Here is a 14,481-nt window from a genome sequence, read left to right as displayed (position 1 = left end):
TAATACTTGCCCTCGAACTGGAAGCCTAGCAGCCAAAAATCATCTGGATGAATTGGCAAAAGGCGAAACGCAGATTCGATATCGCATTTTGCCAACAAGGCACCCCGACCAAACTTCCGAATCATCTTGATCGCTTGATCAAGAGAAGCGTACTGCACAGAGCAAAGCTCCGGTGGGATAACGTCATTCACCGAAGTTCCCACAGGGTGTGATAGGTTGTGAATTAAACGAAATTCACCCGGTGCCTTTTTTGGCACAATACCTAAGGGGGATATATGCAAATCGGGAAGGGGTGGAGCGTCAAAAGGACCGGCCATGCGATGCAGAGCCACCTCTTTTGCTATTTTCCTGCGGGCGACCATAGGTAGCTCACGAATTGATTTTTGGTTAGCAGGATTCCGTGCCACGGGAGTCATGGCTACCGGAATCCGAAAGCCAACGGAGAAGCCATCATTCAAATAGGCTGCAGCCTCCCTGTTGGGGTAAGACTGGAGCCAGAATTGTAGGACCTGTAATCGAATAGGGGTGTGGGCTAAAGATAACAATACATTACTTTCCTGATGCTGCGGTTGCGGCAGAGGGGGTTGGTTTTGGGTTTTGCTGAGCACCCCCTCTGCCTCCACGAAAGGGCCGCCGCCCACTGAAGCAAGCAGCCGCCGCGTGTGCTCCCCCACATTTCTCGCAACTGTGGGCATACTTACACCCCTGACGCTGGCAGGACCCCTTATTAAAGTCCCAGCATAGCATACGGCGGCTAGTTCTGAAAGCCGCCGGCTTGGGCTTCTGCTGTTCCGGCACTTTTTTGTCAATGAGTGGGGCCACGTGAGTGGTCCACACATCGAGATCCCTACGATCCCAGCGGGCCGACGGGATCCTGGCCGCCCGACGCCTAAAATTCTCATCGTATTTTATTGCCGCTTTTTCACCAGCTTTGGTGAAGGCGGAACGAACGATGGATAAATAAACAAACAAGTGGAGAGATCTCCGAGGGTAAGCGGCCACCACCACGCCGGCGAAGACTTGGAAACAGTCGAGCCAATGCTCGAAAGTTCTGTCAACCGTATGGGTGCCGGGGCGCTTTTTGGGGAAGTCTACTTTCTCTTGGTCCTCGGAGGGTGGGGCCAGTTTAAACATGTCCACGTACCGGCCATTAAGTATCCTAGACCGCAGCTTCGTTGCTAAGTGCGAACCCGGAATGATGTCCCTAGCCGAATTGGTAGAGACCTTAACGTCCGGTACGAGGACACCATCCCTACACTCCTGTACGGCCCCATATTTCGCCCGGTGAGCGTTGGCCCTCCTTTCCCAAGCCCACCTTGGAAGCCCCGAAGCCTCCTCGCCGAAACCCCAATAAAGTTCGATGGAGCCACCCAGCTCATCGTCAGAACTGGAAGACGTACCCGTATAAGAAGAGGAAGAGTCCTCCCTTCTGCGTTTGGCGTGCTTGCGGGAAGATCTTTTGTGGCGACGCTTTCCACCCAAGGATCTCCTAGCAGGGACTGGAAGGCTGTCCTCCATGGAGGATCCCGAGTCGAGATCATGCCTTGAAGGACCTGGGGCCACAGAAGAGACGACATGTGAGGTACCCGACCCCGAAGCTACCTCCACCAAAGGCTGGACAGCCCTGCTCCGGCGGGAAGCAGGCGTCAAAGGGGTCTTTCCTCGAGACACCCTCCTGGCAGGCAGCCTTGCCCTGCGCGAACCAGCACGGGTAGCAGGTAAGGAGGAGGGTTGGATAGGCCTGGAAACTAAACTAGCAGTGCTAGTCGATGGCCCTTCTCCCCCAGGCTCGCTAGACAACGAGGACGCCGGCGATGATGGCACCACCGGCTGAGGGGGCCTTGCAGACGCAGAGGGCCGAGCGGAACAACGTTGGAGGACGCCGTCCATTTCAGCCGCAAAGCGAGACATGGCCGCCGGGTCATCAGCGATGCCAGCCATGAATGACTGAACCCGACCAAGTGATTGACTCGGGACAGGTGAGCGCAGGGCTTGGGAGGGACCCCTGATGGGTCGCTTTGCAGTGGTAGAGCGGTCAGCTCGGGCCGAAGCCTTCTTCGGGGCCATACCTGCTAGATTAGAACAAAGAAAGACAAAGAAGGCCCTGGTTAATAAACCCAAGCAAGCTGTCAACTTGTTGAAAATTGACCAAGACCGGCCCAAAGGCCGTAGCCAATGGCGCTCAACGGGAATGAGTTTCCACTAAGACTGGATAAAGGTAAAGGGGACACTGATCAAAAAAATAAAATAAAAAATTATTTATTAATTATTAATTAATTAATTTATTATTCAGATATTTATTTATTTTTTATTATTTATTGTCAATAAATATAAATTATTTAGGTACTTCGGGATCAGCGAACCCCTAAAGGTGTCCTGCAGGGCAGTGTGGTTCTTGCAGGGGCAGCAGGAGCACCAGGCCAAGCCAACAGGTGGACTTGTAAAAATTAATTACTGCGGGCTGCTATCCCTAAGTCGCCCAGAGGGTGGCACTGTGCACTACTCAGCTAGTATAACAGCTGCAGTGCTGCTCTGAGCCACTAGGGGAGCTCGCGAGGCGACAGCCTGCAACAACCCCCACGACCACTAGGGGGCCAGCAAGCAGCCGGGTTGCAGACACTGCAACCAAATGGAGGACCCTGAAGAACAGGAGGCCCTCGGAGGTAGAAAATGCAGGCCGGGGCTAGGCCACGGCCTGCACGCACTTCCAGGGCGCTGGCGCAGATAGCGGCCAGCACCGTGGCGCCGCCGTCGATCCCCGGATCGGGCGGGAGGAGGCCGCTCGCGCCGCCGCGCCAAATGCTCACTCCCTTTTTTCCTTCCCCCCCCACAGGGTCAAAAACAAAGCGCGGCCTCCGCAGCAGCCGCACCGACGGAGCCGAGACCGGGAGCACTCTACCGCCACCCGACCAGGTAGGGGAGACGGGGGATGGGGTCGGGAGGGGGAGGCGACACCGGATCACCCCGCGGCCGCAATGCCGCGATCCCTGTGAACGGGAGGGGAGGGGGGGGAAAGCACCGTCCGCGGCCTGCCGGCGCCGCCGCAAGGCCCACCTCGCCCCTTAAGCCTAACAGGGCCCGCTGGCTCGAAAGGGCCGGGCCCTGTGCCGCCGCAAAGGCCCCAGAAGCAAGGGGAAGGCGGATGGGAGGGGGAGGGAGGCGGCCGCGATCTGCCGCCGCGGCGCCAAAAACCGGGGGGGGGGTTGCTAAAACGGCCCTAAAAGCGGCCGCAACTTACCCCCACCAAGCCTCCCCCAGGCCGGGGGGGGGGGGGGTCCCCACCCACAGCCTTTTAGCCACCAGGGGTTGTAAAGATTGAATTCAAATAAAGACAAAATAAGAACTGGATAAGACGACCAACTAAATGGGGGAGAGAAGGTAAAGGGAAATTAAAGGGAAGAAATATAGAGGGGAGAGGAGTAGACGATTGGAAGAAGGCAAAGATTCAGGGAATCAGTTAGGCTCAATACAACCGTCTCTAGGCTGCTCCGTGATCCAGTTCGAAACGGCCAAGAGGGCGATCCCTCCTCTGGCCTCTGTATATATACGACCTCAAACCCCTCCTCCATTGCCAATTTAAATCTTACCCCAGCAACCCAATTAACCCTTAAATGCTTGGGTTGCTGACAATTTGCCAAGTCATTGTAGAGTGGCCTGTTCCCCCAACCGCAACACGTGCTCTCTGTTAGGGAGAACACGCTTTGTCACATTTTGTCTGTAACTTGTAACACTATGGCTTAAGGCTGAGGCAGTCTGATTTGTAACACGTTAAGGGATTTGGTAGCAGGAGAAAATAGGGACGTTGATGAAGCCTCTGGCATCCTTTGGCTGTTGTGGTGCTGTGACATGTGGTTTAGCCTCACCCAGCATTCATCCTTCCATCCATCCATCCATCTCCATACATAATGTTATCTGTATGCTGCCTTTCCACAATTCAAACCATGCTCAAGGCAGTTTACAGCTTTAAAAAAATATGACTTCAGCATAGCAAAAGTAGTAATAAATTATAAATAGAATAATAAAAAAATGCACAACCAAACTGAAAAGTTAACACATAAATCACAACAAGATCTAAAATAAATACAGTGGTACCTTGGTTGTTGAATGCATTAGTAGTCGAACACATCGGCTTCCAAACATTGCCAAACTGGAAGTGAGTGTTCTGGTTTGCGAACGTTTTTTGGAAGTCAAACATCCAATTGGCTTCCAATTGAGTGCAGGAAGCTCCTGCAGCCAATCAGAAGCCGTGCCTTGGTTTTCAAACTGTTCCAGGAGTCAAACGGACTCCTGGAATGGATTGAATTCAAGAACCAAGATACCACTGTATACAAATAACCAGCAGGAACAACCCTGTCCCCAGCAAAACACCCCAAACATCCCAATTCAAGAGTCTGTTCAGCAGCCTCAGCTTTTGTAGCTGTTGTGTGTTCAGACCCAGAGACCTCCCCCCTAAATAAACACACATTCGACTTAAATTTTAGTTTTGGTTTTTAGCAGAATTTAGGCCACAACTTTATTCATTACAGAAAGTGAGTGGTTGCATAGGCTCTGGTTCGACAAGCTCCCTGCACCCCTGCAGGCAGTGCTGACGCAGAGCTCTATTGTAGGTCAGCCAAGCGTGAACACCTGAGGTAGGCGGAAAGCCCAGGAACAGACTCTGTTCACTCCCCAGATGCTCCCCTGGACTCAGGCATGGGCACAACCCCCTCTTGGGGGGGGGGGGGTTGAATCCCTGGATTCCTTTAACGGAATACCCTTCACATAGGGATGGCGAGACCATCCCTATCACATGACCCAGAGCCTATCCGCAAACTTACAAGTTGTGACAATTTGCTACGTGGCAGGCGAAACCCAAATAGCAACAGCCAATCAGCCAAGTGGGAAAAATTCCTGCCGTGCCCCTGTCCCAATGACAGACGGCACACAACGGCATAGCAGGTCCAACCACAAAATGCCCTAAATATAGGGAGAGGTGGGGGGGTGTTCTGATGCACGAGCCAAAAGAAGAAGCTCTGGGTCACGTGCATGGTTATATATAGGTCCCTCGATCCATTTAAACAGTTCCCCATTGGCCAGAATAAACCCAGCAACAAGGGACCTACCAATTGGGTGTTGTGGCTGTCCAATATATCCACCCACAACCAGGAAGCCAGTCTCCAGGTCTCACTGCAACACGTGCCCTATTTTAGGGAGAACACGCTTAATCAGTCAAGGCCCCACTCTCCCAGGTCATGTGGGAAATGCCTGCATAACAGGTAGCAGGTATTCCAGGATTCACAGCCAAAATGGTCTCTGGCCTCTTCAGCAGCCTCAGCTGGAGTTCAATGGCAATGGCTATTATGGCTTTTTGAATGGCACAGCTGAAGATCAAATGTTTTAACTGACCTCTCTACCCTCCTTCAAAGGGTTAACTCTGGCCATGCTGACAGTCTTAGGCCTTGTATAATAATTTATAAGCACTAGCAGACATACTATCCAAACTTCAGGGTTAAAGCTATTTTAGCATGTGGAGCAGAAGCTACAGAAAAAACTATATTCTTCCTGTCTGACTTATTTTTAGCCAGAACATTAATGGGCCAGAGGATATATCCAGAAGAACGTGTGAGGCAGGATGTGTTTTAGCATTTTCAGAGTGAGCCTCAAATCAAATGCATGCCTTCATAATTTGATTCAGAGGAAATGGAGAATTAAGCATTGTAGATAGAGTGCTTTTAAACACAGCATAATTAATTGCACGTGCAAATGCACTCACTAAATGTGCTTGCTCTGTTACGGAAATAATGGTCACTTTAAACTGACTGAATATGCCAGTCAAAGGACACAAATCTCTGCTTTATCTCTATTCCAGCTTATTTTCCAGGTATCTATACCCTCCCTACTCTAACTACAGTGATACCTCGGGTTAAGAACTTAATTCGTTCCGGAGGTCCGTTCTTAACCTGAAACTGTTCTTAAACTGAGGTACCACTTTAGCTAATGGGTCCTCCCGCTGCCGCTGCGCCACCACTGCGTGATTTCTGTTCTCATCCTGAAGCAAAGTTCTTAACCCGAGGTACTATTTCTGGGTTAGCGGAGTCTGCAACCTGAAGCATCTATAACCTGAAGCATCTGTAACCCGAGGTACCACTGTACTTGTTTGGTAACCATAATACTTCAGTGCTCTGTGACAAGTCAACAACACTAGCACAAAGCAGAAATGGAATTTGCATAGCTGACTAAATCAGATTTCAGTTCGACTCAATTCGTGGGTTTTTCTTTGTGCATGTGGTCATAGTGCTGGTGTTAATAACTGTAGTATCTCTTGGTGGGGGAAGTGGTGTTCCATAGCCCAGCAGGTTGCCAGCTAGCCACGAAACAAGTCCGCAGGTGCTTGGGCAGGTGGTGGCAGTGTGATAAGCCCATTCCACCCCCCTCCCATTTTATCACCTGATGCTAGCAGCTCAGTTGTGTCTCATGATAGGGCTAGGTCTACTAACCATTAAATGTGAGCATTAACAATGTATGACAAATGGGCCCCTGGAATAAGCTCAATACCATGAATGACATAGTAGGAAATGGGAAATTGGCAATTAGATAATGTGATACACTCCAAAATATAAACCATAGATAGAAAATATGATTGCAAAGTATCACTAAAAGAAAAAAAAAAGGACCTAAGAGTTCAATAAAATGTGTATATGCTAATTTATATATATATAGCTGAAAAATATTTATTGTTTAATAGAAATTGAAATGCAGTGGTTTACCATAATGGGAAAGGCTATATGACCAAGTGACTTGCCTGTTCAGCCAGCTGCTTAGGTCCTAACTCTGGATGAGGAACTTCAAGGCCCATAAAATTGCTTTTTAATAATTATTTATCTTTAAACCAGACTTGAACCAGGCAGCCCTTCAAACATGATTCTGCTTTCTGGCAACTATTCAAATGGAGGACTGTCCTCTGTATATTAGGTCACAATGCTACCCTGGTAAAATAGATTGATTTCACTTCATTTTCTTTAGTAAGGGCTCTAGATAGTGTTCTCTAATATCAGAATAAAGCTGACAATCAAGAATATAGTGAGGTCAAGATCTCTGTGTGGGTTCCTTTCACCGGATTTAGTGGGGTTATTGCCGATGATTCAGTTAAATATCAGTATAATTCTGGTGATGAAAAGCAAACTAACAGCAGCTTAGAAGAATACTGCTTTTTGGGAGGCTCTAGGAGATTGATATATACTGACTAATGCTTTGGATAATTCTTTTCTCAGCAAGATAAATTAGAACAATTGCATTTAGGTCTGCAAGCCATCTTTAGAGCTATATATAATTTGATAGAACTTGAAATATTGAGTTATAGTCAACTAAATTTACTCACAGTAGACCTATTGAGATTAATGGACACATCCTTTAATGGGTCTACTTTGAGTATGACTCATTTTGCCAGTCCCCTGACTCCCCCTCCCTTTTGTGGCTACTGGAGATGATCTCAGAGATTCCCAGACTAATGGGTATGTTTTCAGTAGTCCCTCAGCTCAGGAGGATGAGACCTTTTGTCTCACAGACAATCCCTGCTGCCACCAGCCCTCATTCCCCATTAAGCTGGGATCACGGCACTGGGTATCTTAATACTAAAGTAACTAGGAAGTTGGATGATACTCTTTCATAGTCAATGCTACGGAGACTCCATACTGACTTTAGATGAATATAAAGAACGTCCCTATGGTGAATCCATCTTGTCATCATTAGGAGGAATGACAGCTGAGCATGATGAACAATCTTTTTGTATAAGAAGGTATCAAATAAAGCCAAAGCAATCCAGACATCTCCAATACCTGAGGCAATAGATGATCTGTGTTTGGCAGGATGCCCACAGGAAGAAATAGCCTCACTAATTATTCACAATTGGTGTGTGAGGAAAACTAATGGTTCCTTTATGGGAAAAGAAGCCTTATTTCAGGAATTGCAGCATTTATGGGGAATTCCCCTGAGCAAAGGAGATTCATAATGCTCATTTTTCAAATGACCCCTTTTCATTAATGGCATTGTGTATCATCTGAGTAATAAAAATTATTTCCTAATACAATCAGTAGTAGAAAAACTCACCTTTTACTATGCAAAGATTACATGGCTCACTTTCACCCGAGCTTTCTCTGGTCTTTGCCTCACACCTACCTCATCAACTGAGCTTCCCGACTGCCATTATTTCCCCCCTAAGACATCTCATTTGTCCCTGCCTCCGTTGACAGTGAGCTCCTTCCTTCTCACTGACTAGTCCCTCTAGCCAATCAGAGACTGGTGTTTCCCAGACTAATCAAAATGCTAGTCCCCAAAAATATGTCTGATCCAGGCCCCATCTTTAAATATTAACGGCAGTTGTCTTTCTTTCCCTTTTCAGAACCTGTAACCAAGCAACTACTTCTAAGTAGGCCTACAACAGCACAAGGCTTCAAACTTTGACAGTTACAGTCTGGCATGAAACTAATGAAGATCCAGCTTCAGGAACCCTAATCCTAGAAGAGCCCCAGAAGTGACTTAAGTCCAACTTGCTTTTTTTAAAAAAATGTTTAAAAAGTTCCCTAATTTTCCCTAATTGCACGTCAAGGTCCCCAAGACACCCCCAAAGAAAAACACAATTGACACTTAATTTTTGTTTAAGGTTTTTGGCATAATTTTGGCCACAACTTTATTCAAACACAGCAATGTGAGTGGTTGCTTAGGCATTGGTAGCACTAACTGCTCCCGCCCAGGGACAGCTCTGACATTCGCACCCCCCGCGAAGTCAGGAAGGGTAAGTCACATGGGGAGAGAGACGGGACTGGGAACCATGCCTCACCTCTCCCCAGCATGCTCCCAGGGGCTTGCGTGGCCCTAGCCCCTTGCCAGGGGGTTTCGGACAAATGCATGGGGAGCCCATGGGTTCCTTTAACGGAAAACCCTTGCAGCAGCAGCAGCAGCATTTTGGAGGGGCAGGCACAGCCGAATCCATACCCCTTCCACCAACCAATTCCCAAACTAATGCCTAACTGCAACCTTACAAGTTGTGACGATTTGCTACACAGTAGGCAAAAACCAAATGACACCAGGCAATCAGCCAAATGGACAAAATTCCTAGCGGGCCCCTGCCCCAAAGCAGATGACCCCATGACAGGCATAGCAAGGTCAAGCAAACAGCCTAACATTAGGGAAGGGAGGGCGGGTGATCCGAAGTAAGCAGCGAAAAGAGGAAGTTCCTCGCTGCGAGCATTGTATTTAACAAATAGGGCTGTCAATCAACAAATGGCAACATCTAGATTTCCCCAGTAACAGCCCGCCCCTGCTTAAAGGATGGCCAAACCATTTGCCTAGCAACAGTGAGGTGTCTCGTCATCCCCTACCGCAACACAGGCTCTCCATGAGGGAGAACACGCTTTTTCATACTCCTCTCCATAGAATCCTAGAATAGTTGGAAGGGACAACAATGATTTAGTCCAACTTCCTGCAGTGCAGGAATATTTCCCCCTATGTGGGGCTTGAACTCATGACCTTGAGATTAAAAGCCTCATGCTTTACCAACTGAGCTATAACTCAAAAACTATAAGGCATAGGAAATTTTTATTCACATCAGTGACATTGATATGTGAGATAATCCAGTACAGCAATTTTAATCAAATTCTGAGATGTAGTAGCTTTTTTAAAAATGTGATCTGCCATGGAACAAACCCATTGAAGAAGATAACATTGCTGATTTGTGAAGGGGCCCTCATATCAGTTCAAACTTCAGGGCCCCCAAAATGTAGGCCCACCACTGCTGACATCAACAGAGGTCACAGAAATCTTTCCCAAAACACAAACAAACATTTGTATACACAGCATTTCTCTGGTTGGCAGCATAGAATTTTTATTAATATTATTTTTGCAAATAAATAAATAAAATAAAATAAATAAACCACTCAGAGAATTATGAAGACATTTTAAGATATGATTTTGCCTTGCCTAGCATTTTCTTATTATCATAGTATATTTATACTTCATGAATCAAATGTTTTGTCAAGGAGGCATCTAAGTCTGAGTAATTTGCTGTAAGTTCCTTCCGATCCAACTTCGAGTCAGTTAGATGACAAAATATCCTGGAATTCAAGAATTGTGCTTGGCATGCTTGTCCGGCACTGACAAATCACAAGCTTGTTCTTCCTTGCTTTTGCAAGCACTTTATTTCCTCCCATCTATTTACTATACCCACTGTCACTCTGATGAAATCACTGCAAGTAGTCTTTTGAGTTAGTCAGTTGATAAATCACACAGCCTATTTGGTATGCAGAATGGCTCAATAGCTTTAGAGTGACTGAGTGGCTTACTGGTGGGGGAGAGAGAAGAGTGTGGTTGAAATAAAGAGTAATTAACTTCTAAAATATTAGCAAGATCAAAATTAATGGTGGTGGCACAGTCAGTGGCTATAATTTGACATTATTTGTAATTATAAATAATGTAAAATGGTGCTAACAATGATGTACTTCATGCTGGCTAATTGACATTTACAATTATGGCAAGCCACTTTTAGGGAAATAAGTACAATAATTGAATTTTGCCACCTTCGTTTGTGGCAATAGATATTGAAGCCCTTGGGCAGCCTAGACCTATGGTGGATCAATATGGTTGACGCTGCATTTCTGCTTCCACTTGTACTTCAGTAGGCATCATGTTGTTGGTGAGACCAGCAGATGCAGGTAAGGAGAGAAGCCGAGTCCAGGGTCCAAAGAACTATGAGTCCAAGAGGTTTCTAAAGTCCCTACATTCAAGAAGCAGACCTCCTACATTTAATAGCCAAGTGCTTTGAAATTAGGAGGAACTCCAAGACTGAGAAGAGTAGCTGTTTAATTCTCACTCCTTATACCTAGTCACATGAAAGGACTCTGCTGGGCATTTTGTTCAGTAGGTCCAGGAAGCGTCTCTGAGTTTGGTGGTCTATATGTCAATATACAGTGGTACCTTGGGTTAAGAACTTAATTCTTTCTGGAGGTCCATTCTTAACCTGAAACTGTTCTTAACCTGAGGTACCACTTTAGCTAATGGGGCCTCCCGCTGCTGCCGTGCAAACACTGCACAATTTCTGTTCTCATCCTGAAGCAAAGTTCTTAACCCATGGTACTATTTCTGGGTTAGCGGAGTCTGTAACCTGAAGCGTCTGTAACCCGAGGTACCACTGTATTCAGGAACCGCACAAACATTTGGATTCCAAAGCACATACTTTCTCTAAGGGGTGCCCAGTGGACTCATTCAGAGACTAAGGGTGTGTTCACATTACCACCACAGAGCACAGAGAAGTTAATGTTTTTCTGGTGTGTTCCACAGCTCCTAGCTGTTCACATCAGCACACGCTTCATTGGTCTGAGATTCATTTCTTTTTGTGTTGATGAGGCAGAGATGTCTTTACCCCATGCAAAGGTGTTCACACCTTGGCTAGAAATGAATTATGAACGGCTTAAGGAATCCAATTGGTTTGAGAAACAGTGCATCACACAGTTATATTTTATAACAAAGTATAGAATATATTGTATTTACTCGAATCTAATGCTCACTTGTTTGGGCCAAATTCTGGGCAAAAATTAAGGTGCGCATTAGATTTGATGGCACATTAGACTCGAGTAAATACGGTATATGCTTTTACAATCCAGCACTGGAAATGCAGTGAGTACACAGCAAATAGGAGTGTGAAGACAGCCTAAGAGACTATAGAGTCTTAACAATATGCAATTTGGTGCTTTTGAAAAGTTGATTGTGATTGGCGGTTATTGTTCAGGTGAACAATAAATAAATACATAATTTCCATTCTTGTTTCATTTTCATAACTATTGCATAACCTCTCATCAAAATAGCACATTTCCATACGAAAATTTAATAATAATAAAAAATCAGCTCAGTTCCAGTTCTGAGATAACCTAGGCCTGGTTAAATGGCTGTTATATCTTTTATACTGGAAGAGACATATTCAGAATAGATTAAGCAATAGCTTGCTCTTTAAAAAGACAGAAAATGGCATTACATTCCTAAATCCTCATTTTTTTCAAAGGACTAGATTAATTCATACATCAAAGCCTACAGTTTAAACTGCTTTTGTGTTTCACAGTGTGATGTATATTAGACAAAAAGAGACTAGAGCTTGTTATGTTAATGAAAATAGTGTTTGGTCTGAAATTCATCGCCAAGTGCCTAATGATATGTTCTATTGTGGCACACCTTGTGGCTTATAAGCATTCGTTTCAGAAGAGATTTCCCTCACCATAAATCCATGTGCATATAATTTTGAGGAGAAATAAACAAGCAGTGAACTTTAGGTTGAAAATTGATAATGGTAGACATATTCTGGCTTATCCCTGAGACAGGCGCAGAATAAATCAGATGCCACACTAGGAAAATGCATCCTGATTCAGGATCGTATACTATGCGTATTTGTTTCTGATGTCTAGATAGTTATTTAAACTGTAAAGGTAGTATTGGGGGAATAAGAGAACGATAAGCTTTCCAAGCTAGAAGTCACTGTTTTATCCCTTGAATATGAAAAAGGATAAAATCTCACAAGCTGCATAAAGATCATATTCCTCCTTTTAACATAAACACATCTATATTTACTTTCCTTCGCCTGTACTTTGAAATTCAGTGGGAGGGTAGTGAAAAATGGAATATTCTTGTACAAAGCACCTGCCCATATAATTTGAAACATTTTCAAGAAAAAGAAATACAAATGCTCCTGGAACTTGTTCATTTCTTTACTTTTTGATGGCTATTCTCCTAAAACTCACAGGGCACAAAATACTAGGACGGTCTTCATCAACCTGATGCCATCTAGATGTTTGGGACTACCAGAGCTATTTTTCTAGAAAAAGAGGCGCCACAACTCACCAGGAACACACCTCTTGTTCTCTTAGAATGGCAATGGTGCCTACTTGAGAGATGTCGGAACGTACCTGAGAGGTGCTGGAACTCAGTTCTGGTGACTTCCAGCTGAAAAAAAGCCCTGGGGACTACAATTCTCATCCGCAAAGGCCAGCGCATGTTTTACTATGTCATCTGTGGCCTAATTCTGGCCTGCCTCAGTTGTGGACTACCAAACCAGATGCTAGCTTTGTATTGTAGCCTGCCTCCTGCTTGCCTAATCTCTTATGTTTGCAGTCCTGTGTGGGCAGCTGCAGGAAACAGTATAGTGAAACCCTCATGACCCGCCATACATGGCTGGCGGCATTTGAGCCTGGGCTCAGTTTTGTGAGCCACAAGCTGTGCAGCTCTTGTTGCAGTTATTCATATGATGCATTTGGAAACACCTGCCCATGCATTTTGCAATTGCATGCCTACAGCTTTCAGGGTTTGACTTCCTTTGGAAGTCTCATTCTTCAAAGCAGGACCTGGAGTTAAGCTGTGCAATTGACCTTACTTGTATTCTTCTGTTGGGATTTCTGAGCTGATTTTACATTTTGCACAGATAAAGGTTACTGGAGAGCTTTAAAAAAACTTTTTGAGAAGTCTAAGGAGTAAATGGAAGGTGAAACTTGAGACGCTAATAATTAAATATATGTTTCTGTTTCAACGGGAAATGTATCTGTGTGGTTGTATATGGAGTTTGAATGTGGTCGCCAACAGTTTTCCATGGGAATAATGCAGCCCTCAACTTATCCAAGTGATTGGGAGAAATCACAGGAACATCAGGAAGATAACCTAAAAATGGACTTCCTGTGTAATAGGTGTACCAAATATACACCAAAAGGACACAAAAAGAAGCATTTGCAAATGGTTGCTCTATTTTGCGGAGCAATATTTTGGTCCAGGAACAATAAGCAGAAAATTGAGGTCCAGGTTCTGTCAGCTCTCACAAATATATAGCTACTAGTATGAACGGATTATTACACAATTATTGGAGTGGCAGCAATGGTTTCTCTCTCAAACTCTTCCCCATTATCTCCACAGTTTCATTTGCATGTACTCTATATACAGTACAAGGACCCAGAGGCAGAGCTAGCTGCTCCGGCATCCAGAGCATGCTGTACACCCAGGGACAGGGCTCAGGGGCAGGGCGAGGGGGTGGGGCAGCGATGTCAACCCCCCTCCAGTATGACACCCGGGATGGACCACACCCACTGCACTCCCTTCCTCCGCCAGTGCAAAGACCTACATTAGGGCAAGTTGTTTTAAACTGTTTGGTGTTGTGTTTTAATGTTGACACCCTGGAACCTTAAAATGAAGAGCAGGTAACAAACAAACAATACATAAGCCAACAACTTTTGCAGGCAGGTGTGAATAAATGGACCATATTTATAAATTCTTCTGCAATTAACTGATGTCTGAAAAGTGCTTAGATTTCCTGTTCTGTTCCATTCTCAGAGCCCAATGCACAGAACACTGTCATGCGAACCAACTGGAAAATATTCAGAGAAGATCCATTTTTTCTTTAACTCAAGAAAGTGCTTCTGCTTCATGAGAAGATACACCTCTTACTTGGAACTAGGGATGGAAGAGAAATATGTTTGGTCT

The 14,481-nt window shown here is 45.4% G+C and overlaps 1 protein-coding gene across 1 annotated transcript; it reads right to left on the bottom strand.

Moving 5' to 3' along the window:
* Positions 1 to 549: 549 nt before the first annotated feature.
* Positions 550 to 2,218, bottom strand: LOC144328856 (uncharacterized). The gene has a single exon (XM_077933985.1). The coding sequence runs from the start codon at positions 2,065 to 2,067 to the stop codon at positions 550 to 552; it is 1,518 nt and encodes a 505-aa protein (XP_077790111.1). The 5' UTR covers positions 2,068 to 2,218.
* Between the last annotated feature and the right edge of the window lie 12,263 nt (positions 2,219 to 14,481).

This window comes from Podarcis muralis, chromosome 9 (genome assembly GCF_964188315.1).
Source record: "Podarcis muralis chromosome 9, rPodMur119.hap1.1, whole genome shotgun sequence".
Taxonomy (NCBI): Eukaryota; Metazoa; Chordata; class Lepidosauria; order Squamata; family Lacertidae; genus Podarcis; species Podarcis muralis.
Note: the sequence above shows the minus strand (reverse complement) of the source record. Positions and strands in the feature narration are given on the sequence as shown.

Excerpts from the sequence above, each read along its gene's own strand:
- LOC144328856 (XM_077933985.1), bottom strand. The coding sequence starts at position 2,067 with ATGGCCCCGAAGAAGGCTTCGGCCCGAGCTGACCGCTCTACCACTGCA.